This window comes from Lontra canadensis, unplaced genomic scaffold, assembly GCF_010015895.1.
Source record: "Lontra canadensis isolate GAN:19392208 unplaced genomic scaffold, GSC_riverotter_1.0 scaffold134, whole genome shotgun sequence".
NCBI classification, from domain to species: Eukaryota; Metazoa; Chordata; class Mammalia; order Carnivora; family Mustelidae; genus Lontra; species Lontra canadensis.
Genome location: NW_022631128.1, coordinates 2,406,712 through 2,432,414, shown reverse-complemented (window position 1 = coordinate 2,432,414; position 25,703 = coordinate 2,406,712). Strand labels below are relative to the sequence as shown.

Below are 25,703 nucleotides of genomic sequence, written 5' to 3'. Positions count from 1 at the left end.
AATATAGAAGAGTGATGGACATTGGGGAGGGTATGTGCTATGGTGAGTGCTGTGAATTGTGTAAGCCTGACAATTCACAGACCTGTACCCCTGAAACAAATAATAGATCATACGTTCATAATAATAATAATAATAATAACAAAAGAAATGTAGGAGAAAAACCAAGAGAGTGAGAGTAAGAAACTGGAATGCACCAGTCACAGGAGAGGGTGCCTGCCGTAAGGAAGTGACGGCTGGTTTGACAGGATTATTATTCACGGGTGATCTGGTTAAGAGCAATCTCAAAGACATGGGAGTGGCAGGACCCAAACCGAATTAAGTTAAATATGGTCTGGGACATGAGCAAGTAGACTGAAGAAAGCCAGAAAATTGGCTTTGCCAAGGATCATAGTAGTGGAGTCACGCCTAGGACAGGATATGGAGCCCAAATTCACAGTATGTTGACATCATACTTGAAACCACCTAGATGGCCATCAGTAAGAGAAGAGTTGAACAATGCTACATTTATTCCATGGAATGCCATGAATCAGTTAGAAAGTTGGGATGCCTGGGTGCCTCAGTTGGTTAGGCAAAGATCTTGGGGATCTGCTGCCTTCGGCTCAGGTCATGATCCCAGAATCCTGGAATGGAGTCCCGCATAGGGCTCCTTGCTCAGCGGGGAGCCTGTTTCTCTGCCTTGCCTACCGCTCTGCCTGCTTGTGCTCTCTCTCTGACAAATAAATAAATAAATCTTTTTTAAAAAGGTTGGAATTGAAACAGATATCCATTATACATTAATAGAAACTTTAAAAAGTATCAAAGCAATACTTGAGAGAAAGTAAAGCATGGGTAGATGGTACCAATGTCAACACCCTGATTGTAACATTTTACCATCATTTACATGTTAATGTAAATGCGGGAAACCCTTAAAAGTACATCTGAATTCTCTGTATTATTTCTCAAAAGTACGTGTGAATCCAGTTACCTCCAAAGTTAAAAGCTGAATTAAAAAGTATTTCCAGTATGCACACCATTGGGCTTTTTTTCCGCAGTGAGCACGTGTACCTCTCCCCATTAAAACCTCATTTTTCATTCTGTAAACAAAATCAAGCGAGGGGAGGGGCTGGCTTCCCTTGGGCAAAAGGAGTTTCAGCTTTCAAGGTCTCCAGGTCCGCGCCCGCCTCCGGCCTCCCCCACTCGCCTCTCTAGAAATCCGGGAGGACTAGTATTTCCAACAAGAAAGGCCACTCTAGCCCACCTCGGAGGCCCAAGTCTTGTTAGCCCAGAAAGTTAACGCCTCTCGCTCTCAGAGCAGGAGTGAGCTGGGGAGTGGTCGGCCCTATTCCGCTCAGCGACGCCAAGTCTCTGTCGCCCACCCGCCTCGGCTCCCTCAGACAGCCACGCCCTCGCACAGCCTCGCCGGGGGATGCAGCTATGGCTCGCGTTGCTCCAAAGGCCTGGAAACCGGGTGAGCAAGGTTGCGGCCGCGTTTTCCGGCCGCGATGAGTCACTTCCGGTTACAGACTCCCTCCCCCCGGAAGTGAGACCTGATGTAAACACCGGAGCCGGGCGTCAGGGCCCGGGAGGTCAGAAAACCGGGCCGCGGGCGGCACCGACAGCAGGGTTTGGGATCGGGAACGCACGGAGGTCAGGTCAGTGCAGGCAGTGGGGAACTGGGGCATGATTCCAGAGTTGGTTGGAGTCTGGGGGAGGGTTGGGGCGGGAGGGGCCCTTGAACAGAGATCTTGGTAGATGGGGGCGCGGCTCAGACAGGAAGCTTAAGTGGGTGCCTGGGTTGGAAGTAGTATGAGGGCGGTCTTGGACTTGAGGAAGTGGAGGGAAGTGAGGCATCCCGGGGCAGGGTTCTTAAGTGTCAAAGATCTTTGGAATGGGCGTCCAAAAAAGGGTCTTGGAAGGTGGGGCTCTCCAAAGAATGAGTCTTTGGGAACAGAGGCAGTCCAGTGGAGGTGGTACAAAGTGGGAGAAGGTAGGTTTGAGCTCTTGGAGGATGGGGAGGGGGTGTGCTTAGGCAGAGGTCTTGGGGAGATGGGAGTTTGAAGGCTGTGTGGGTGCTCTAGGACAGGAATCTTAGAGGGGTCTGGGGCATGTGTCTTGGTGGGGTTGAGCTGTGCCAGGTATGGGTTTAGGGAGGTGTGTCCTGGGCAAGTCTTGATGGGGAAGGGTTGCCCTGGGGCAGGGTGTTTGGGGAAGAGGGTGGAGAATCTGGAGGAGGAATGTAAGGGGAATGGGATTCCTGGAAGTAGGTTCAAGCCAGTCGATGTTGGAGTCAGAGACAGAAGAGCATGCAGGAGGGGATGTCCCGGGGTGTGTGATTTGGAGTGATAGGGGGATCTGATGTAGGGTCATTAGGGCATAAGGATGTCTGGGAGGACATCCAGGCTGGCCCTGGTCAGGCAGAAATTAGCATGGCACGAGAAGGGGTCATCTGGAGCGAGGCACGGGGTCCCCAAGGGGTTTGGAGAAGTCTGGGAGGAGGTAAGGTGTGAGAGGACTCTGAGATGGTGGAATAGGTTGGGAGCTTCAGAAGGGCATGAGAAGGGGAAGGCCTGTGGGTGGTGGACCAAACATGGCAAGTCTCAGGGCCAGGTCAGGGAGGTGCGGGGTCCTAGCCCCTTTCTCTGTTTATTGACAGGTGGAGTTGGATGGTAGGTCCAGGTGTGAAGATGAGAAACGAATGGGGGGTGGTTGCAGGCCATGTGGGGCATTAGGGCCAGGGTTGACTGGCGGTGGGGAGGAGATATCACTAGGGCACCCTCTACCCCATTACTTCCTGGCACACAGTGAGGGCCATGGATTAAGAAGGAGGTAGGGAGTCCAGCCAAGTCAATGTGGGCCTGGAGCTGGGGTCAACCAAGTGTGAGAAGATGGAGGAGTTCCTGCCATGCCCTTTGGGGTCTCGGGAGCATAGAGTGGAGACCCCAGAACTATCCCCCAGTTTTGTTGTCTTTGTAGTCCCACTGGAGGCAGTAAGTAGCAGAGGAGGAAGAAGAAGAAATCTTTTGGGGACAGGAGTTCTAGGACTTGGAGGGCAAACACCACACTCTTCCCAACTCTATCCCCATCTGTGTTCAGGGAAGCAATCCTGGACCATGACTCAGCAGCCGCTTCGAGGAGTGACCAGTCTACGTTTCAACCAAGACCAAAGTGAGAGAGGCTCGTGCTTTCGCCCTTGTGGTTGGGAGGGAGGAAGGGAAAGAATGGTCAGAGGTGGGTGTTAAGCCCCTAGCTTCCACCTGGGCATCAGCCGAGGCAGCCCGAATTTCCCCCTTCCACCAGGCTGTTTTTGCTGTGCTATGGAGACCGGTGTGCGCATCTACAACGTGGAGCCATTGATGGAGAAGGGGCATCTGGGTGAGCTGTTGGTGGGGGAGGGGCAGTGGGCAGAAGGGATGGGCCGGGCATTGGCTCCCACCCCTACTGACACCCTGGTCCTTGTCCAGACCATGAGCAGGTGGGCAGCATGGGCCTGGTGGAAATGCTGCACCGCTCCAACCTGCTGGCCCTAGTGGGTGGTGGTAGCAGCCCCAAGTTCTCAGAGATCTCAGGTAAGTGCCTTCATCCCTTCCTGCCCTTGGCCCCGACTCCCCGGAATCCTGGCTTCCTCCAGGCACCCCCAAGGCGTGGGCAGATGAAGATGTTAGAGCACCTCAGAGTCACACAGTGAGGCCTACAGCTTGGAAGTCACGGAGCTCATTGCTTGAGAAGCTTGGTGTTTTGCTTTTGCTTAACACTAACTGAATGCCTCATGTATGCCTTGTCCTTCCCTCCAGAGTACTTGCTGTGAGCCTGGTACTGTTCTAAGCACTTTACAGATACTAACTCATTTAATCCTCACGGTACCTCTACGGAGCAGGAAGTATTGTTATCCCCATTTTTACAATGAAGAAACCGACGTCCAGAGAGGTCAAGGGACTTTTCCAAAGTCACACAACCAATAGGTCTTAAAATCTTGGAGACATCTCAGCCGTGCCCTCTTGCTTTGGGCCTCAGGAGCCATCTTGCTCTAAGGTTTTTTGCTAATCCCCTTGGGACATGGCAGGAGAGGCCCTAGGCGAGTCACAGAGCCCTAGGATTCATCGTGGAAGTCTTCAGGGGTATGGACTGGGAGCCTGGCGGCAGAGCTAGTTACTGATGGGAAGTTCCAGGCCTGGGTGTGAGTCCCTGCTTGGTTGCTGACGGGCAGTGAGGTCCTTGGCCCGATAACTCAGCCCCCTTGAGTGTCGGTTTCTTCATCTGTAAATGAGTATAACAGTCTGAGAAACCTGCGCCCTCGGGAATCACACTCACAGGTGCTCCTGCCGCATGAGGCTCACACTGGTGTCAGCAGAAGGTTAAGCGAGTGGGCTGAGGTCCCATGGGGAGTAGGGGTGGGTCTTGTGTCACCAGGGCTGCCCCTCACCCTAAACCTTGGCCCCGACAACGTACCCACCTGCCCAGCAGTGCTGATCTGGGATGATGCCCGGGAGGGCAAGGATTCCAAGGACAAGCTGGTGCTGGAGTTCACCTTCACCAAGCCAGTGCTGGCTGTGCGCATGCGCCATGACAAGTGAGCCTGAGGGGGACTGGGGTGGGGGAGGTAGGAGGTCCCCACAGCAGGCAAAAGGGCTAGTCCTCCATGGGCATCCTGCCCTCCCCTCATGGACCTCCTCCATTGTGTGATGCCCACAGAATTGTGATCGTGCTGAGGAACCGCATCTACGTGTACTCCTTCCCCGACAATCCCCGAAAGCTGTTCGAGTTTGACACTCGAGACAACCCCAAGGGTGAGAGGACCTGGTGTGCAGGTGTGAGGGCAGGAGGCAGTGGACAGGGTGGAAGTGAGAGAACGCCAGGGGCGCCCAGAGAAGCTAGGAAAGGGGCAGGGAGAGAGTCCCTGGCAGAGAGGCTCATATTCCCCGTCTGTCTGTCTTTCCATCCGTTAGCCAGTTCTGTCTTCCCACCCCTGGGGGCCCCAGAGAGCAGGGAAGGAGCACCCAGTAAAGACATTTCATTCTTTGGGGGCCATATATCGTGGAAGGTCAAAGTCTGGCCCTTACTCAGCTTCCCTCCATTCCGAGACCCCACCGGGCCCATGGCCTGGGCCCTGCCTCCCCTTTACCAGCCTACCCCCTCCCCCAACACTTCGTTCTCACACCCTAGGGCTTTGTGACCTCTGCCCCAGCCTGGAGAAGCAGCTGCTGGTGTTCCCTGGACACAAGTGTGGGAGCCTGCAACTTGTGGTGAGCCATCCAGGGGGCAAGTATAGGTGTGTGGGCGGCTGGGCTGGCCCGTTCTGTGGATGCTTGGCCTCCGCCTTCCATACTACCCCAAGCCCAGACTGCTGCTCCTCCCACAGGACCTGGCAAGCACGAAGCCTGGCACTTCCTCTGCTCCCTTCACCATCAACGCACATCAGAGCGATGTAGCCTGTGTATCCCTGAACCAGCCAGGCACGGTAGTGGCCTCCGCCTCCCAGAAGGGCACCCTGATTCGCCTTTTTGACACACAGTCCAAGGAGAAACTGGTGGAACTGCGCCGAGGCACTGACCCTGCCACCCTTTACTGGTGAGCACAGGGTATGTGCGGCGGGCTGCCTGACCCTATGACCCTCTGCCACCTGACCTGTGTGCATCACTGCCGATATGTCTTCTAGCATCAACTTCAGCCATGACTCCTCGTTCCTCTGCGCTTCCAGCGATAAGGGCACAGTCCATATCTTTGCTCTAAAGGACACCCGCCTCAACCGCCGCTCCGCGTGAGTACTCCCTGCCCGGCCCCACCCTGTCCCCCGTCCCCCTGCCTGTGTCCCACACCTGGGCTCAGCCAGTGCTGCCTGCAGGCTGGCTCGCGTGGGCAAGGTGGGGCCTATGATTGGGCAGTACGTGGACTCTCAGTGGAGCCTGGCGAGCTTCACCGTGCCTGCCGAGTCAGCCTGCATCTGCGCCTTCGGTCGCAATACTTCCAAGAACGTCAACTCTGTCATTGGTGAGTGGGAATAGCTCTTGCCTCTCGACCAGGGGTGCTGCATGGGCAAAGTCCTGCAGTTTGGACCTGCAGGAATTTCAGGGCATGGGAAGCCGGAGAGAGCTAGAGCGGGCGGCTCAACTCCATCACCAGAGGGACAGCCTGAACAAAGGCCTGGAGGTAGACTGTAGGCCATGGGACACTGTCGAGGATTGGAGTGGGTGGCTTCAGCAGCCTTTAACCTTTTACCTGTTCTCCCCCCCTCCCCACCCTCCCCGCTTTCAGCCATCTGTGTAGATGGGACCTTCCACAAATATGTCTTCACTCCTGATGGAAACTGCAACAGAGAGGCTTTTGATGTGTACCTTGACATCTGTGATGACGATGACTTTTGAGGACACTGTGGGTTGTGTGAGGGACCTGCCGTGCTAGATTGCAAAGCCTTCAGGGGGTCAGGAGTGCCGTGGAAGCTACCAGCCAGCAAGCAGTAATGGGGCAGGTGCCCACCTTCCAAACAGCAATGCAATGCCTACATAGCTCACTTTCCCCCAAAAAACTTCTTGGGGACTGTGTGCCTGCAGGACCAGGCCAGGTACCCATGGAGGGAGGAGACCCCCCTGGGACTCCCAGCCTGAAGACTGCTAGCGACCTAGAGGGAGCGCCCTAATTCACCTGTGGGGATTAAAAAACCTTCCCAGAAAGAGACATCTCTGATGTGGTGAATACGAATAAAAAAAAGGCCCTTGATAGTATTTATGGCTGGACCTGGTGTGCAGGGGTGGGGCCTGAGGAGATGCAGCTGAAAAAGCCCTGCGGGAGTTTCCAAGTAGGTGTGGCCCTCTTGGACCCTAACAATGGGATCCTGCAATCCTGCCGGAGTCTGACAGCCCCCATCTGTATGTCCCAGAATGTGTTACTGCATGTCCTGGAAGGTCGGGATTACTGTGTTCTTGAGCGGTCAGCAGGGCTAGGAACCGCCCCTTGGGCGCCCCCACCTGGGGGTGGGTGGGAGTGCCTCGCCCGGCGGCGAAGACTTGATTTCCCGGCAGCCCCTGCTGCCTTACACTTTCGGCGTGTTGCTGGCATTTCTGGTCACGTGCATTGCTGCTACGTAGTCCGCCTAGGTGGATGAGAGAGCAGCTGCTGGACTCAGACTCCATTTCCCGGTGTCCCTCGCGGCGGCGCAGGGTACAACGGGGGTTGTAGTCCGGCCTCTCTTCTGGCTGGTCCAGCTACATCGACCGGCAGGATGTCGGAGGTGCGGCTGCCACCGCTACGCGCCCTGGACGACTTCATTCTGGGGTCCGCGCGTCTGGCGGCTCCGGATCCGTGCGACCCGCAGCGATGGTGCCACCGCGTCATCAACAACCTCCTCTACTACCAAACCAACTACCTTCTGTGCTTCGGCTTCGGTCTCGCTCTGGCTGGGTGAGGGAGGGAGGGGAACGCCGGTTGGCCGGGGACGACTGCGGGCAGGAAGGGTGGACCAGTGGGGTTTTGAGGAATGGGAGGGGGATGAAGGCTGGAAGGGCGAGTTCATTAGAGATGGAAAATCTTCGGGGCCTGGGAGGGGAGACTTGAAGGAAGTCGAACGTGGTTATAAGGAGTGCCTTGGGTGGGATACGGGCTGGGGATAGCGGGTCGGGAGGATGGAGAATGTGGGACTGGAGAGGAAACTGGGTAAGGAGGTGGACCAGAAGATAAGAAGGGCCTGAAAGTGAAAGTGGGGGTGGAGGGGGAGGACGTGAGTGATGGGGCCAGATTAAAGCGGCCTTGGAGGACTTCGGTCAGAGACAGGGACAGGGACAGGGATGTGGTCAAGTTGAAGGGTTGGGAGGGTGGGCTTGAGGAGGCACTAGGCGTGGAGGGGGGCCTGGTTGTGATTGGAACATTCCAGGAGCATGTACCTCTTGGGGAAATTGAACGGAGAGGGAGGACCCAGTGGTGGAAGGCTTGAGACCAGAGAAGGGTGGAGAACCTGGAGGAACCTGCGCAGGGTAGGAAGTTAAGAGTGGTACTGAAAGCATGGAAGGGGTGCTAGCAATGATGGGGGGAGAGATGTACTGGGAGTGGGAACCTGGATGGGGAATTTGAAGGGGAGGAAGTCTGGAACGGGTCTTGTAAAGACCCTGGGCCCGCGGAGAGAAGGCCTGGAAGAGGAATCTACAGGGATGGGCCCAAAGGGTGGATTTGGGGACGGGTGGGGGTGGGGTCTGAGGGGTTGGAGAGGGGCCCCGCCGGGGTAGGGCTGGAAGAAAAAGAGCTGTTAAGGTCTGGGAGCCTGAAGGCCTAGCGGTTTGAGAGGACCTGAAACGGGAGAGCTAAGGAAGATGGGACTGTAGGATTGGCGGAAAGGAAATTAGGGCCTCCAGGGCTCCTGGGAGTCGGAAGCCCTGGAGGGTGGAACCTTTGGGAGACTGGCTGGCAGGAGTTATCTGCCGGTCTAGAGGTCCCTGAGAGGGGGGAACCAAAGCTCTTGGGGTGCGGGATGGGGGTGGACGGGGAGGCTTGGAGGCTGGGCAGCCCTCTTGCCGTCGCCCGGGCTAGCTCAGTTCCATTGTCCTCGCAGGTACGTGCGCCCGCTGCACACCCTCCTAAGCGCGCTGGTAGTGACGGTGGCCCTTGGCGCGCTGGTGTGGGCGGCTGAGACTCAAGCAGCCGTGCGCCGCTGCCGCCGCAGCCACCCCGCCGCCTGCCTGGCCGCAGTGCTTGCCTTCGGCCTCCTTGTTCTCTGGGCCGTGGGCGGCGCTTGCACCTTCCTGCTGAGCATCGCGGGTCCTGTGCTTGGTAAGTATCCGCTACCCGTCGATAGCCCAATAAACGGCCAGCGCTTGCGCACAGCGGCAGGCCAGCCCTGCCCTAAGAGGGGGCGGGGACACCAGGCGGGCGCGGCCACACCGCCTTCGCAAAGCGCCTTCCCTGGCTTTGCCTTCCCTCTTCTAGGAACGCCCCTCTTACTACCGCCCTTTCGGGCCTCGCTCTGAGTATTGAGCGTCCTCCCCAGGCCACGTCCGGGTTACCCTGAGCCCTCCCTGGCCACACCCCTGTTGCAAGGCTCATTACTCTCGGCCACGCTTTCAGATCGCAGGCATCCAGGCCGCTGACCACTTTATTGGCCTGCCCGTGCTCCAGTTCTCCTCTGTGGGCCCCCATTGGCTAAAAGCTGAGGTCTCATCCCACTGACCCTGCTCCTCTCGGCACTGCCCACAGTTATTCTGGTGCACGCCTCGCTGCGCCTGCGAAACCTCAAGAACAAGATCGAGAACAAGATTGAGAGTATTGGTCTCAAGCGGACGCCCATGGGCCTGCTACTGGAGGCGCTGGGACAAGAGCAGGAGGCTGGATCCTAGGGGTCTGGGATCTGTACCCAAGACCTGGAGAATGCCACCCCCACCCTGGCTTTGTAGAGGGACCCAGAGCCCTTTCCCAGCCCTTGAAATAGAGGGCCCCGTCCAGTTCAAAAAGCAGAGGACATCAGCGACCCTCCCCAACCCAGATCCGAAATTGGGATATCCCTGCTACCCAGCGCCTGTTACCTAGGGGACCACACTTCCCCAGCCCTGAACCTGGGGCGTGGAGCCCAGAGCATCCGTGGCCAACCTCAAACTCTGGACCCAGAGATACTCCCCCCACCCCCAATCTGGGACCCACCCATCTCCCATGCTCAGCCCCAAAGCTGGGATCTGGGACCAAGGCATTCTCTAGAACCCGGGACTAATAAGGCTTTTCCAGACCCTACCCTGGCTTTGAAACCAGGTTAGGGCATTGCCAAATCTTGAACCTGGGACCCAGTGTTCCCAGCCCACATCAGGACAGAGAATTCAGGCATCCTGATGCTGTTGAACCCTTGGTTCCATGTGACCCAAACACCAGTCCCACTTGCCTCTTTCCAGCTCTGCTTAGGGGTTCTGCCCTCTCCAAAGTTCCACAGTGATGAGGACCAAGGGGTATGGTGGGGAGGGGTGGGGGTAGACCTGGAATGGGGCATCTATAATCAGTGTTACTGCAACAATAAAGGCTGGTGCATCGCTCAAGCCAACGTGGGCTTCTGGGGTCAAGTCCATGAGCTTCAGTGGCCAGTAGTGGCCTTCTGCTTTTCAGTTCTGCTGGACTTTTTCTGACTAGGTCTCTTTCTGTCGAGTATGCGGACTGAGCAGGGAAGCTTTGCATTCCTTCATCCAAGTGGCTCCCTCTGGGGCAGAGCACAGAGCAGTTAAAGGCAGTATTTCCTATCATTTGTATTACTGACGGCTCCTGTCCGGGGCTGGCGAGGAATCGGAGCACAGACAGGCAAAGCTGTTGCCCCACATCACAGCAAGTGAAGCCCAAGTGGATGACATTAGGCTGTTCCCAGTGTTTGTTTGATAATCTGGCATCATAAAAATATCTTAACCTGGTCTTAACTACAGGAGTGGCCCCCAAGGCAAGGCAGACAGCGGAGTGATACATGGGTTCGGTTTACACATTTATTATAGAAATCCCCTTCCAGTGTGGGTAGTGTCTTGGGCCCAGATCCATTGGTAGAAAAAGAAAAGTTTAACACCAGGTAAAGGAGGTCAGGGGACCTCTAGCTCCAGAAAGTCACAGATAGGTATCATAGAAAACACAGCTTGTGTAGATTTGTTTAAAAAGTGGTGGATGGAAAGAAAGCCAAGGAAGACGTGACGCAGCCTGTGGCCAGACGTCACCTGAGGATTTTCCTGGCATCGAGCCGATGCCAGGCTCCACCACCGCAGCATCCCAGGACACAACACACCCGGCGGCTCTGCCCTTTAGCCCTCCTGCAGGGCTGGCTTCCTGACCAGGATAGATAGGGCAGAGGCTGGGCCATCTCAACCTGTGGGCAGAGGCAGTGGGCACAGACAGGCAGACAAGGGCTGGGGCTCCCTTGGGCACACCTGGGAGTAGGAAAATGAACCCAAGCCCCCTAGTCAGACTTCAGTCCTTCCGAATGTGGGCAGAGAGCCCACCTCCCCAAGAACTGCCCCGGTGGGGGGGGATGGCAGGGAGTTCTGTTCACACCAGTCTCCTGGCTGCCCCGAACAGGGCCCTGAGACCCTATATTGTCCGGGTTTTGGGTTGGGGGGGGGGAAGAGGTTCCTAAATGGAACAGGCTGGGCATGGGGATAGGAATGAACCCAACCAGGACGAGATCACAGTTTCCCTTTTATAAAAGGTCTAGTGTTGGGGGAAGACAGTGAATACCTAAATCACAAGTGTAAACAGAAACGGAGGAAGGGGCCTGGAGCCCCCATTACACCATCCCCTCTTTTTTCAGCTGGCTGAGGGCCCCAGTTCCCAGCACAGCATAAGAGGGGAAGCAGGGAGTCAGACACCTTCGTGGGTCCACAAGGAGCCAGGGGCCTTGGAAGATCAGGTCGGCACCCCCCCAGGACTGAGCAATCACACCCCGGGGTTCAGCGAGGTCAGCCGTGTGTTCCCCAGACTAAAGTCATGCCTGGGACAACAAGGGGTCAGACCAGTGTCCCCGGGGTCTGGGGGTCAGAGCTGGAGGACTGCTCCCCCTCTAGCGTCAGGTCACTTAAACGAGAGCTCAGCTCCGAGGGGTACAGGAAGTCCGCGTAGTATCTTTAGAAGGGGTAGCAGGAATCCGGACAGGGTGCCAAGACAGAGAAGAGAGGGAAAGACAGACAAGACACAGAAAGAGAGGAAAAGAGGCTCGTTAAAGAGGTGGAGGCAGGCACAGGACAGCACCTTTAGGCTCACAAGCATGGGGGCATGGCAAAAGGAAGAAGAGAGAGGCGAGGGGCCTGGGAGGCCCTTCCTCCCAGCACCCTGCTTTCAAGGCTCATTTTCAGCAGACATGCACTGTTTTGTTCAAATATCAGAATTCTTCTACAGCTTGGTAGACAGCTGCTGCTGTTGCCAGGGCCCAAGACACCCCTCCACCAAGACCCCGCGGATTCATGCAGGTCAGGCAGGGCCCAGGACCCTGAGGCGAGGCTGCGGCTAGTTCTCTCGCGGTCGGAGTCACTAACTCCCATGACTGGCTGCTCCCCAGCCTGGATGCCTTTGCCATCTGCCTCCAGAGACCCCTACCCGTCAGTAAAAGCCCCCCCCATACCTGCCGGAGACAGGGGGTGCCGTGAAACTCCTCGAGTGCGGGAGCGGCGCCTGGCTGGGGGCCCCATACAGCGCCTGGCCCACCTCATAGCAGCGGGCATGGAGGAAGGGCGGGTGCTGCGGGCCCACGTGGGGCAGCACAGGCCGGCGTGGGGGCCCGGCAGCCAGTCCCGAGTTGCGGATGTACCAGTCCCGCAGCCCCTCCAGGGCGAGGTTCTTATGGCCGCTGCGCTCACCGGCCGGGGGGACACGGGTGGGGGGGGGCATCCACAGCAGAGGGCTTGGATGCACCTCGGGCCCCTCGGCGGCCTCCAGGGATAGGCCACAGGGCTTGGTGCGGGTGGCACGGGAGTGGGGGTCCTTGCTGCGGAGGAGGGGGCTGCTGCCGTCAGCTGTGTACACGGGTGGTGGGCCCGGGAGCACGGCGAGGAGCCCATCCCGGCGGGAGAGGGGTCCTTGGACCTCAGCTGCAGGCAGCAGCTCCCCCCAGCCCGCCCCACCACCAGCACTGCGGGGCAGGCCCCGGTCCAGGGAATAGTCCAAGAGGAAGTCCCCGCACACAGGTGGGAGCCGGGGAACCCCACGGGAGGCAGGGGCAGCTGAGCTGGGCCGGGCAGCCCGGGGAGGGTCTGGGGGGCCAGCTGTGCGGGAGGAGAAGGCAGGGGTTGGTTGTGGGCGCTCATACAGCACCTCGCTGCTCTTGCAGACCGGGGGGCCAGCGGCAGGGGGAGCCAGGGGCGCAGGCGGGGAGCCAGCTCCCCCACCAGCTGCCCGGTCCACAAGCAGGGCCTCAGAGCTGTTGCTTCGACGGGTGCGGGCTGCGAAGAGGGAGGCACGGTCGGAGGCAGGGTCTGCCCGGGGGAAGCCCATCTGGGAGTCCTGGCTGCCGGACCACTGGCGAGAATGGAGGCCTTCGGGTCTGGGGACACAGAGGTGGGGGTGATGAGAGTATGACTGATCGGAAATCTCAGGCAGAGTGCCTGGCCCACTGTGCCCCATCTCTTTCTGAGCTTCCACTTGCGCATCTCTGAAGGAGGCCCAGGATCAGAGACCTCGTGTACAAACGGGTCAGGTGGGGGCGTGTAAAAGGCAGTGGAGGTTCTGTCCCACGCTGGGGGGCAGAGGGATGGAAGACGTATGGGGGGGTGTTAGCGCTAAGGGAGATGTAAGCGTGTGCAGGGCTGGAGGGGGAAAACTGACAGAGGAAAGCTAGCAGAGGGCTCTTCCCAACACGTGGGGCCCCCTTGCCCTGCGAGGTTGTGTCTCTGAGCTCCTGGCCCCTCAGCCCCTTCGCAGTGGGGTCCTAATCCCTGGGCCTGGAATCCAACTCCTGAACTCTCTGCCCTCCCCCACCCCCCCACGTGTCTGAGCCACCCTGAATTATCAGCCCCACAGCCACGGTTCACAGGATGCGAGTGCCATAAGGATAGGGACTTCGTTCTACTCACAGCCTGGAAAGCAGGTGCTTAGCAAGAATTTAAGAAGTAGGAGGGTGCAGTGATTAAATGCATGGACTCTAGAGTCAAACCAGCCTGGGTTTGAACACCAGGTCTTCTGTTTACTACCAAGTCACTTAACCTCTCTGTGCCTCAGGCTCCTCATCCATAGATTGGGAATAACAACAGCATCTACCTAGCGTAGACCTTATGGCAATGACCAGAGTCATACCTCGCAGAGCACGGATTCCCAGCAGGTGTTAGGTGCTCAGTGCATGTGAACCAGAACTTACTATGCCCACAGTGTCCTTCAGATGCAGATATCATACCCATCTCACAGATAAGGAGCCAAGATTCAGAGAAAGGAAGTGACTTCTTCCAAATATACCTTTCAAAGCCCAGCCTCTCACATCCCACACCCTTTACTAATGCCCCCCTCGTCAGAATGAACAGTTACTTCTTCCGGTCCTCAAGCCCACCCTCAGAGTCCCCTTACTTGCAGAGCTGGGGGCCAGCGCCCCGGGTGAGGACAGGGGTAGCAGGCACGCTTCGCCCCTCAAAACTGGAGGCACTCCTGGGCAGCGAGCGTGTGGGGCTGAGCAGAAAGACAGGCCCAGGTGGGGGTCCAGGTTAGACACCATAACCACCAGCAAGCCGTCCTGCCCACCCAGGCTCAGGATCCCCCTCCTGGCTCCCGGGGAAGGGAAGGGGTTCACCCTCACCTGGTGGGGCTGGCCACAGAGTTCCGCCGGCTCTTCAGATCCCCATAAAGATCTGACGGGGGTGGCTTCCATGGGGCTCGCCGCTCAGGGCTGCCCCCAGATACGGCCCGCAGCTGGTCCCAGGCCTTGGGTGGTGAGGGGCGCTCGGCCAGGGGGAAGCAGCCACGGGGCTCCTCTGGGAAGAAGGTGGAAAGTGGGGGAGAAGTCAAAGAGAGGGGGCCTGATGGGCTGTGGGCAGGGGCAGGGGGAGTGAAGCAGGGAGCAGCAAAAGGAAAGGCGGGAGCTAAAGCACGAGGCTGGAACTGGGGATGAGGAGCTGGGCAGTGTGAAGCAAGAAAGATGGGGGACCCACGTGAGGATGGGGCATGGCTCAGGAGGGGTTAAAGAGAGAGTGGAGGGGCTAAGCATCAAAGCAAGGGTGGGTGTGGGAGCCAGAGGTCCTCACCATTATCATGGCTGGCCCCAGACTCCGAGAGGGAGCTGCTCTCCGAGTGCAGGATTCCATCCTCTACAGGCGAGAAGGGGGGACCCAGGCGCATCAAGGCAAGGCCTAGGTGCAGTCCCCTTACACCCTCGGATGGTCTCCTCCCCGGCCTGTTCCTTCCCAAGAACCCACCTTTACCTGACTCCAAGACCACCTGAGGCTTGGCTCCTGGTTTTCTTGGGGCCATCTGGTCAAGTTCCCAGCAGCCCCACCCTCGCTGTAGAGCCCATTTATCTCAACTCCTCTTGCGGGAGGGGTCCCTTCAGCTCCGCCTGACTCCCACTTTTCACTGGCCATCCACCCCTCCCTGCCACGTTGCTCGGCCAATGCCCACACTTGGGCATTGACAGGGCCGGCTCACCTTGGCTGAGCTGGGCGAGGCGTGTGCCCAGGCATACTCCCTGGGTGGTGATGAGCGCCCCAGGGGCCGGGGCCAGGGCCAGGGGCTGCGGAGGGGGGAGCCCCGGGAGGCCGAGGCGGGCCCGGAGGTCCCCCAGCTGTTCTTCCAGCTCGTGCAGCCTCCGCAGCGCATCTGCCTGCACCTGGCGCCGGCGGCGGCGCTGCTCAATGCTCAGCTCAGGGGCCAAGGCCAGGCGGCGGGCGGCGGCTGCAATCTGCTGCTGCACGGACACCTCCCGCTCCAGGGCCTCGAGAGCCAGCTCCTGCGGGAGGGCAAGAGGGTGGGACAGGACCCAGTGTCAGTGTCGGAGGGGCCAAGGCCCAGGCCCAAGTGTGGGCAGAGCCAGCCAGCGCAGGGGCGGGGCCTGTTCTGGGGTGGAGCTCATTTCTTCAGCAGGCAGGGCCCTCTCGGGGAGGGACTAGACAGATTCAGCTTCCAGGGAATGAGAGGCTTACCACCACGAGACCCAGCCTCCTCCCTCAGAGCCAGAACCCACCTTCTTCAAGCCATTCCCTTCTCACCTTAGCCTCTCCTTCCCCTGGTTGCAACCCCGAGGTGGCAATCTGTACCTGTCCCACCCCCATCCTGCCCCCCAGGCCCGTCTGTTCACCTCAGCAGGGCACAAGGAGTGGTGTGCTGGGTTGGGGTGTGATGGAGGGTAGGCGCGGGCTGCAGGGGGCCGCCGGCGGACCAGCTGCGGCCGTTCCCCAGGTTCCAACGGGCACTCAGGGGGCAGCTGGCCGGTCAGCTCCTGGAGGGGCAGGGGTCAGAGACTACCGAGGGTTAGCTGGGGAATGGGGCACAGCAGGAATGACTACAGAAGCTACAGAAGTCCTACTAGGAGCTCAGTAATGCTCAGCACCCCATGCCTGTTGCTTCTCCTCCTCCCTCCCAGTTTGCCACCCAATAGGGGTGCTGTGGACTCTCAGCCCCTTGGTGGCCCAAATCCCTGGGGCAGTGGGCATGGGAGGTCGGGAGACCTGCTCTGGAATCTGGAACTTCTTATCTTTCATAAAGGCCACAGGTCTATATACTGCATATGACGTCACGCTCCCCTCAGGGCCTGGGGCTGCATGCTGTGAACTGCGTTATGGGTTCTGGCCAACTGCGTAGCTGTTCACACCAAGAGGGGTAAATCAAAACGGTAACTCACCCCTTGTCAGTTCAAGCCAGGTTTTACTGGCAGATTTTGGAAATGACTATTGTTTAGAAGGGTTTGGGGATTTCAAATTGCTGATAGGGAACTGAGGGCCTGCTCCACCATATTTTACTGACTCTAACACATCGAAGTTGAGCTTTGAGGAGCTAGAGGGTGAAAGGGAATCTACCGCCCAGACAGGTGGCTTGGCACTTGCCACTCCAACCTGCCTGCCTAGGGCCTCCAGGTCCTCACCGCGCCCCACCACCAGACACTTAGGGCCCGGCCCTCACCGCCTCCTGCAGACACACTTTGCGGAGCTCCTGAAGTTTCAGGCTCAGGGCCTCCTGCAGGGCCCGCTGCCGGTCAAGCAGCCCCCGCAAACGCTCTGACTTCACCTGGGGGGCAGCCTCTCCAAACAGGGCAGCTGGACAAAGAGGGAGCAAAGTTCCAGGCAAAGATCAGCCAGAGCATCCTGGCGCAGCTGTGCAGCCAAGGACCAACCCTTTCAAAGTAGGCAGGCGGTGACTCAGAGGTGGGGGCAGAGGCAGAGAAGGGGAACCAGCCACCCACCTGAGGCATTGAAGGTGGGCGAGCTGATCAGCTGACCTTTGACTTCCATCCTGGTGCTGTCGAGAGGCCGTGGCTGATGGCTGGACAAGGCCTGGCAGTGACGCACAGGAGCTGTTAAGGAAGTGCATCCCACGTTTCCCCCAACCCCTGCCCCTGCCCAACGCCCCGCACCCTAGCTGGGAGTAAGGGGAACCCTGACCCTGCCCGCCTGATCAACCTGCCCTCTCAGAATCCGTATCCGCGTCTGGCCCCACTGGGCCCTGGTACCTTGGTCCCCTTCCCATTGAGTGGACGCACAGCACGTGGGGAGCTAGGCAGACTTACGACGCCTCCTCAGAGGCCCATGGGCCGCAGTCAGGAGTCCTGCCTAGGGAGGGAGAATGAACTGTACAGATTCAACCAACTCTAACAACGGTGGGCACTGATAAAGCACCTGGGTCCTGGAACAGTCACCTTCCCTGCCACACCCAATCTTCCAACCACCCTTTGATGGCAGTTCTGTGATCACTGCCCCCATTTCTGAGACGAGGACTCTAAGGCACAGAGGGGTAAATAACCTGCCCACTGGCTAAGGATGCGGCCCAGGCCCACCCCTTGGGCCTGACCCTCCTTGGCTGGAGTTGCTCCAAGCCCATCAATTCCTCATAAGCTCCCAGCCCGGCAGGCCTCAGGGCCTTTGCCCAGGCTGTGGCTGCTATCTGGAACACTCTTGTCATGTCTCACCCCTCCGGCCCCAGGGGGGCAAGCTTACACACCACGGGGCTTGCATGTCACTTCCAGAGGTGGGCCCCTGCCCAGGTCCCCTCAAAACTGCTGTCCAACAAGAGATTGTGCTTCCCTTGCATGTTCACAAGGACAAGAAACATACCTGTCCTGTTTTCACCCTATCTCTGGCCCTCAGAACACTCCTGAGCCAGCAGTGAGCACTCAATGAATGGCTGTTGCGTAAGTGAGAGAATGCCAAGGGACCTGAGATATGGATCTAGCCCAGATCTGTGGGTCTCTCCTCATCCCAACTCCATCCTGCGGCCCCGGTGCCACAGGGAGAGTGTTCACTTAGCCCCGTGACCCCTCCAGTCCCTCTGCCCACCCCAGTCAGTTCTAGTCCTGTACCGGCAGAAGGGAGTCAGAAGGGAGTCACCCTGCTGGGACCGTGAGCAGCAAAGTCCACAGCTGCAGATAACAAGCCTCCTGCTTCCTTCTCTGCCCCCAAACACCCTGGCTGACCACAGAGCCTGCCTTGGCTGGCCGCCAGCCCTGCCCTCATCCCCTCCTCTGGAGTTTGCTCCTTCCCTCCCACATCCTGCTCATTCCCCAGCTGGGGAGCCAGGTGACATCACCTTCCACCACCTGGCCTGACCTCGGGCAGGCAGCAGTAAACTGGGAGGGCCTCATGAGGCCACAGAGGTCCCCTCCCTTCCTCATCCCAGCTTGTCGTGCTGCAGGGGCCAGGTGTGGTGGAGACCAAGGCGGCCAAGGAGGTGAGGGTTCAAGCCCCCTCCCCATCTATCTGCTGTGGAATGTGGCCAAACTGTTAACATGGGGCCACCAGGCCTGCTACTGAGTCCCGGCAAACGGTGGCCCCCTGTCCTCGCTCTCAGGGGCAGGGGTCAGGCCTGAGAGCCTTTCTGCACAGCCAGGCAGCAGCATGTACTCTGAAGCAGCCTGATGTCGCCCGGCATGGCGGGGCTTCCTTGAGGTCCGGGCTCAACCTCTTGGGCCCCTAAGCTCCCGGAGCTCCTTCCTCCCCAGCTCCCAGCTGAGTCTGAGGCACTCTCCCAGGGCTCCACCCCAACAGGAACTTCAACTCCTCCCTGGTGGGCCCATTCACCAGGATAGGTCCCACATCCCATGCTGGGCTGCCTTGAGCTTTCCCTCCCTGGGAGCTCATGGCATCCTGGAAGTCAACATGGGGTCTAGACAGGAACCCCGACTCCACCCTGTCAGCCTGACCTTGGGGACATAGCTAGGGCCTGAGTCACGGGGTCACTGGGTAGGCTAGACACAGGGTCAATGCCTCACACCCCCACAGCCAGCTCCCAAACCTCAGCCTCTGCTTGCCTGCCCTCTGCACATTTGCCTTGGGGTCCAGAATTGCCCTGTCCCCACCCAGACAGGGATCGAAGGGGGTTCCCAGCAGTCCCCTTCCCTAACTTCCCTCCCCCCAGCCCCTGAGTCCTGTCCCAGGCTGGGCTGCAGCAGGAGAGCTGAGAGGGTACCCCCCACACACACCCAGAGGCGGGCCCAGCAGGTTTTTCAGGTCTGCCCTTCTGACACCACAGCCGAGAAAGAAATTCCTGGCCTGGCCGTAATGACTGTTTACAACCAAGACACCTCACCTGGGTGGCACCCTAACACCTCAGTGGGGACCCCCCATTTCCCTATCTTGCCACTAGTGGGGCAAATACAAACTCCCAGTGTCTGGGACTGCTCCCCACACTGCCCTAGAGCCCCCACCCCAGCCCCCACTCTGGGTGAACAGATCGGGGGCAGGCAGGTGTTGGGAAGCAGTTTCTCAATAGCCCTGTCTGGGCTTCCCCCAGGGCCCCGGGGTTGCAGGAAGGCAGAGGCTACTCCCCAGGGGAGGAAGGGGGAGAGGAAGTAGGGGGGACAGTGGAGAAGGAGGACTCTCACTTCTCTTCTCCCCCATCCTTTCTCCTCATTCATTTCCAGCAAGGAATCGGCTTCATGCCACGAGAGGAAATTGAACATTTTGGGCTTCACTCCTCTACTCAGGCCCTCCTTCTTCACTGTACTCCTCACACAGACCTGGCTTTCTCCCAGGGGAAGGCTCAGTACACCCTACACCCTTCTCCCCGCCACCCCGCCCCTGGGCCCCCTGTTCCCAGGTGCTCACCAACTCCGGAGAGGTGCTGTGGGGTGGCCTCAGGTACCTCAAAAAAAAAGACAGTTGTCTCAATCAGGCCCTGTTCCAGATGGTAGTGGCAGTGAGCGGTGAGCACAGTGGCGGATGCCTAGGCCGCCTCCCACTAGGCAATAGCCCAGCCTACCTGGCCAGGGCCTGGGCCAGCCCATACCTCTTAACCCTTGCCTGCCTGTCACCAGGGCTCAGGACACCCTCAGGGACAATCTCAGGGCCAGGTCCCTTCAGGGTGTTCAGCATGACCAAGAAAAGAGCCCAGATGTCCCCACTCACCCCAGTCACCTAGTAGAGAACAAAGGAAGAAGGGCCAAGGGTCGTGGGAGTGGAGCTGCCTCTAGTGCTACCCAGAAGCCCACATCAGACCCTGCCCACCCAAGGGCATTGCCTGGGAGCTGAGGACGGAGTTCTGGGGACTTGTTAAGCACACGGGTATAAATCAGGTGTATCTCTTGGCAGCAAGCATCACGTGCCTGAGGCCCCTACCTTTCCCTCCCAGGGCAAGGCACAGGCGGGAGAAGGTCTTGGGGCAACCGCCACCCTCACTGGGGTAACAGTTTGCCAAACTCAGGACAGAGGAGGCCAGCTTCTCCAAGGAAAGATTGGGGTGTCAAGGCCCTACCACCTTCTGCATCTCCAGAAGAAATCATCCCAGCCAACTGACACATCATGCACATTTTCACCCCTACTGCTCCCTACAAACCTGGGAGGATGACGCAGACCCAGCTCTTCATAGCCAGCTCGTAGATGCGGAAGCTGGGGCTCGGAGAGGTGAGGAGGCCTGATTCTGATCACAGATGCATAAGAGCGGGTGGACTCAGAACGTGGGGGGCCGGGTCCTGGGCTGGAGGTGGACAGGGGCTACTCCTGCAAGGGAGGAAAAGTGGGGAGGGGGCTCATGCTTCTTCACATCCAGGTTGGCTCTGCCCCACCCCTCCCCCTTGAGCATTTCTGGCCAGGAGTCAAGGAAATTGAGGGCTCTGGCCTGCCCCGGCACATACCACACATCCTGTGCTCCATTTGGGACCATCTGCTCTGTGACCTCAGGGCCCAAGCCCAACCCGGGCCCCTGCAGCAGCCCATGCTGTGATGTGAAAGAGCAGAGTGAGGAAAGCTCCCTCCCCACTTGGTAGGGGGGCCAAGCCTGGAGGGGAGCACTGTTCCAGCAATGCCCTGCCCCGTATATGTAGACACGCAATGCGAGGCCTCCTGCCACCCTGCCCACCTTTCTTCCTGGGAGTGAGATTTCTGGCACGGGACACAAAGGTTCCTTTCATCCGCCCCCTTCCCTCGCCTCCACTGCCTAGGGCTGGTGGAGGCAGCAGCCATAAGGTGGGTGGCTGAGTGTCCATGGGGAGTGTCCCCTCAGCCACGGCCTCTCTCCCGCCTCTTGGGGGACAGCAAGAACGATGGGAAGAGGGACACTTATGAACCCAGAGCTGAGACGGCCAAGGGTATCTGGCTGGCAATGCAGACTGAGCACCAAGGTTTAGCTTTCCTCATCTGTAAAATGGGTAAACAGCATTTCCAGGGCCAACAGAGACCAGAATCACTTTGGAAGGCATTTCAAAGTACAAGGAAACTCACACCACGTCGTTAATGTCTGTTAATAACAACAATAATAAACCCGTGTGGAGATGGGCTAGGGCAGGAGTAAGGAGGGGAGAGCAGGTAATTGGGCCTCTTGGGCCAGGCCAACAGGTGGGGCAGAATCACCCACACACATCGTCGTCCTGCAAGATGGCCAACCTCTAGGTCCCACCACAGCTGGGACTTGAGCCCCATGTGGCCTCCTGTAGGGGTAGGAAACCATGGCTCTGGGATTCAACCCTGCTCTGCCACTTATGGCTATGTGGCTGCCCAGACAAGTCACTTATCCTCTCTGAGCCTCAATGTCTTCATCTGTAAAACAGGGGTAATGACAACAATATGCACTTCACAGGGCTGTTGTGAGCATGACATGAATTAAGACACTTAAGACTGTTTAGGACAGTAACTGGCCCTTGGTAAGTAAGTGCTCAATATATATTGGCCGTCATAATTACAACATTCCTCCCAATCCAAACTCGGGAATCGTGTGTGTGTGTGTGTGTGTGTGTGTGTGTGTGTTTGAGACAGAGCTGGTACCCCCAGCTCCACCCGATAAATTTCAAACAGAGCTGTTTTCCCTCAAATAAGCATGTCCAAACTCTTCACTATCCAAAATCAGAAACTAAATGTATGCAGATGCACTGCTGAGACAGAACTGGTATACCTCAGCCTCCACAGCCTCCCCACTTATCACCCAGACATTGAACCCTCCCTAAATATCAAACCAGACATATTTGAAACAGAGCTGTTTTCCATCATTATCAGACCTCTAGCTACCCAACATCAACAATGCAGGAACCAAACCTATTCAGACACATTCTCCAAAAGCTCACTATCCACATACAGGACCTGAATGGATCTGGATACACCTTTGAGATAGAATTGGCGTCCCGTACTCTCTGAGCTTCCCTTACTCACCAGGCAAAATGCAGGAACCAAATATATTCACACAACACAGTCCTCTTACTGTTCCAACTCCTGCCACTAGAGTTCAAGGAAATGAATCGATTTGAATATATCTTTTAGTTGGAGCCATTATCCCTCATCATCTGAACCCTCCCCACTATGTAAAATGCAAAAACAAACAAACAAAAAACCTCTTCAGATAACTTGGTACCTTTCACTGTCTGGATTATCCGAGTGCTCCCTCTCAGAAGTCAGGTGCTAGACAGACACTGGAACAATGAACGCTTGTGTTGTTATTAGTAGGTTTGGACAGGGGTGCCTGGGTGGCTTAGTTGGTTAAGCGTCTGACTCTTGATCTCAGCTCAGGTTTTGATCTCAGGGTTATGAGTTCAAGCCTCACATTGGGCTCAAAAAATAGGTTTGGATAAGTGTTTTAGATAAATGAGAGGGGTCTAGTATCTCATTATTCAAGCTGTTACTACTCTCTATGACAAATGCAGGAACAAAACACAATTGAATAACACGTTACCTTCTTGCTATCCAAATTCTCCCTGCCTGTCCTCAGAATCAAGGAGATTCAGTGAAAGAAACTTGTATTGCTCTAGCTGTTATTGTCAATACAGGATAGGACTAATTCTAACACCCAGCGACACACATGCCCCCAACACACACACACACACACACACACACACACACACACAGATGGGATGGACTTAGCACCGAAATTTGTATTGCTTACAGCAGAGAAAGGGGGATAGAACCCCTCTAACCCCCATCCCACCCCCATCAAGCCCTGAAGCCTCTGGCCTGGAATGGATTTTTTCAGGCCAGGAAAGCAGAGATCATGCACACCCAGGATCAGGACTAGCAGATGGGGGTTAACATGACACGGAAGAGTCACACATACTCCTGAGTCTCCCACCCCTGCATGTTTGCTCACCACACCCCCCACCTTGACATGGGGCAGCCCCCAACCTAGCCAGGCTGGAAACATGATCCAGACCTCACAGACTCCCAGAGAGTCACTGAATAATTTAGGATGTTCTTTCACACTTGGGTAGGGTGGGGGGACATAGGAACAGTTACATGACCTCCTGGGGCAGGGAGACAAATGCAAGCTGTGTGTGAGATCACTGGGTGAGGGTGAAGGGCATCACATATGAAAACCCCCTTAGCCACACAGGGCCAAGGCTGTTTGCTCTTGCTTATACTAAGAGAAGCATTTGGGATGAACTTGCAATCATGGAAATAGTAGAACCTCTAAGTTCAGGGGCAGGGTATAACAGGACCCTAGTTCTTCTGGGCTGAGAGGAGAGGGAAAGTGGGTGTTAGGAAGAGGGAGATCTGAACAGGGTGGAGGGGCGTGGTGAGGGGTAGAACAAGGGCCTGGAGTTGGGAGGGGATGAAGGAAGAGAACAGGAAGGAGTGTAGGGGTCAAGACAGAATCAGAGTCATCATAGGATGGAGGTCAGGAGGCAGGACAGAGAAGGAGCCAAGACACTGGCCAGGGGATGGGATAGAGTGAGGTTGTGGACAAGGGTCAGAGGAAAACGTAGGGGGGCAGCAAGGAACAAAAGAGCAGGGAAGGGTCAGTATAGAATGGTAGTCAGAAGACATGATGGGGGACAGGCCAAGATGGTGGTCAAGGAAGGGGAGAGGGGAAAAGGCCAGTTCATAATGGAGGTAAGGAACAGGAAAAGACTGGGACAGAATAAGGAGAGGAATGAGGACAGTGATAGGACAAGAGAAGACAGGGGAAAACAGCACAGGGGTGGGGGCAGGGACAGGGCAGGAAACAGAGGGACTGTCTAAAGGGGGTGGGCCAGGAGGGAGATGGGGAGTCAGGAGGGGACCAGGAGGATAGCACAGGGTGGGGAGAAAGTTTAGAATTCAGAGATCAGGAATCCAGACAGACCTGGATCAGACTGCAGTTAGGGGGACAGGACATGACTGGAAGGGGATCAGGGGCTGAACAAGAGTTTAGGGAACAGACAGGTCAAGCATCAAGCCAGAAACTGGGATGATCAGGACAAGGCAAGATGAGCTTCAGAGATGGAGCAGGGGCAGGCCAAGGATCCCGAGAGCAGAACTGGGTGGGGTTTGGGGTCAGGGCTGGGTTTAAGGGAACAAAACAGGGATTGAGGATCACACCAGGCCAGAATATGGTTAGGTTGGGGGTGAGATCGGAGGTCCTGGGGCCAAGACTGGCCAGAGCTCGAGGTTAAAAAAAGATGTAGTCAGGTCAGGTCGGGGTCTGGAGTGAGACCACAGGGTCAGAGGTCGCGGGTGCGCGCGCAAGTACATCCCCTGTTGGCGTTACCGAGCCCTCACCCCGCCCTGTCTCCTCCCTTCTTCTCCAAGCGGGCGTTACTCACCGAAGGTCCGCGTCCCGCGACGTAGGCGGGGTCCCTGCAGGCCTGGAGGGGTGGTGGGCGCGCCCCTCCCTCGCCGCCCCCCACCCGCTCGTACCGGCCTCGCGCTTACTCCCCCTTCCGCGCCCTGCCCGTGGGCCGCGTTCGGCCGCGCGACTGTTAGCCGTGGGGGCCAGACGGGGGGCGCGGGGAGAGGGGGAGAGGCGCGCCGGCTCGGCCGCGGCCGGTGGACCCCGGCCCCCCCGACCCTCACCTCGGGTCCGTCCCTTCCCGGCGGCACGGACACAGCCGCCGCTGAGCGCGAGCCTGGGGGAGGTGGGGGGACGGGGGGCGGGGCGCGAGACCACAGCAGCGGCGGAGACCTAGTGCGCAGGCGCTAGTTTGGGTCTTCGATTTTCCTGCCCTCGGAGCGCTAGGAGCGAACCAGCTGGGAGCGCGTGCGCACACTCTTTCTCGAGGGGTGGTGGAGCGCTCTCCTATGGAGGCCACGCCCCCTCCGCGATCAGACTGGCGCCCCTCACTCCAAGTCACCCACCAACGGACCCCCAAACAATTCCCCAAACTGCCTTCTATCAGCGACCACCACACCTCTAAACTCTCCTCTAAACTTGTGTGTCTCCAAACCACCCTCCATCATCCCCCCAACTGCATCCCCAAACTATGATCCACTGATCCCAAGCAGTACCCCCAATCCAACCTCCGTGGACTCCCGAACTGTAGGAATAAACTACCCTTCACTACCCCCCAACCCGTTCCCCTAAACCATCTGCAATCAGCCTTGAAACCATTAACCTCCAAAGAGCACTTCCAAGTCCCTCTCCCGTCCACCCCCAGTATGCACCGAAAACACCCCCATGGACCCCAAATCGCTCCCCATGTATCCTCCCAACCATACTCTGCAGCACAAAAATATGCCTCCAAACCACTCTTCAATGATCACTATACCCAACCTTGTTTTAAATTACATGCAACCATACCCACAAAAACTCTGTTTTTTCCATACCACCCAAACCACCTTCCAAAAACTCCCAACTACACTCTAAACTTCCCTATAATAGTCCCCAATGTTATCTGTAAGCATTCCTCATTTACATTCCCAGTCTCCCAACTACACCTCCAAACCACCTTCCAGTAACCCACCAAACCCCTTCAGTCTTCCCTTTGATGGTTCCAA

At 57.5% G+C, this 25,703-nt stretch overlaps 3 protein-coding genes across 22 annotated transcripts; 2 read left to right on the top strand and 1 right to left on the bottom strand.

Annotated features, from left to right (window-relative positions):
- The first annotated feature begins 1,281 nt into the window (after positions 1-1,281).
- WDR45 (WD repeat domain 45) lies at positions 1,282-6,648 on the top strand. 6 transcript variants are annotated; one of them, XM_032842943.1, is made up of 11 exons: positions 1,292-1,447; positions 3,073-3,144; positions 3,277-3,351; positions 3,441-3,545; positions 4,438-4,546; positions 4,669-4,784; positions 5,140-5,219; positions 5,336-5,544; positions 5,633-5,734; positions 5,819-5,964; positions 6,229-6,648. In XM_032842943.1, exons 1-11 carry the CDS (start codon positions 1,414-1,416, stop codon positions 6,336-6,338), a joined length of 1,158 nt encoding a protein of 385 aa, XP_032698834.1. In that variant the 5' UTR covers positions 1,292-1,413; the 3' UTR covers positions 6,339-6,648. The 6 variants fall into 6 exon arrangements, with proteins under 6 accessions (XP_032698838.1, XP_032698834.1, XP_032698839.1 ...); XM_032842948.1 differs by having other exon boundaries at positions 1,296-1,447; positions 4,669-4,763; XM_032842944.1 differs by having other exon boundaries at positions 1,297-1,447; positions 4,441-4,546.
- Positions 6,649-7,064: 416 nt separating this feature from the next.
- On the top strand, positions 7,065-9,982 carry PRAF2 (PRA1 domain family member 2). The gene is made up of 3 exons (XM_032842949.1): positions 7,065-7,371; positions 8,513-8,730; positions 9,154-9,982. Exons 1-3 carry the CDS (start codon positions 7,193-7,195, stop codon positions 9,291-9,293), a joined length of 537 nt encoding a protein of 178 aa, XP_032698840.1. The 5' UTR covers positions 7,065-7,192; the 3' UTR covers positions 9,294-9,982.
- Positions 9,983-11,026: 1,044 nt separating this feature from the next.
- CCDC120 (coiled-coil domain containing 120) lies at positions 11,027-24,766 on the bottom strand. Of its 15 annotated transcripts, none has more exons than XM_032842931.1 (14): positions 24,533-24,766; positions 20,663-20,745; positions 20,365-20,528; positions 19,638-19,674; positions 17,048-17,147; positions 16,781-16,871; positions 16,501-16,634; positions 15,680-15,820; positions 15,031-15,331; positions 14,631-14,693; positions 14,186-14,360; positions 13,960-14,058; positions 12,029-12,946; positions 11,027-11,532 (listed from the first exon to the last, which is right to left on the bottom strand). In XM_032842931.1, exons 6-14 carry the CDS (start codon positions 16,827-16,829, stop codon positions 11,418-11,420), a joined length of 1,995 nt encoding a protein of 664 aa, XP_032698822.1. In that variant the 5' UTR covers positions 16,830-16,871; positions 17,048-17,147; positions 19,638-19,674; positions 20,365-20,528; positions 20,663-20,745; positions 24,533-24,766; the 3' UTR covers positions 11,027-11,417. The 15 variants fall into 15 exon arrangements, with proteins under 15 accessions (XP_032698822.1, XP_032698821.1, XP_032698818.1 ...); XM_032842930.1 differs by lacking the exon at positions 24,533-24,766 and adding exons at positions 22,170-22,235; positions 22,369-24,525 and having other exon boundaries at positions 20,365-20,745; XM_032842927.1 differs by having other exon boundaries at positions 20,365-22,426.
- Positions 24,767-25,703: the final 937 nt, after the last annotated feature.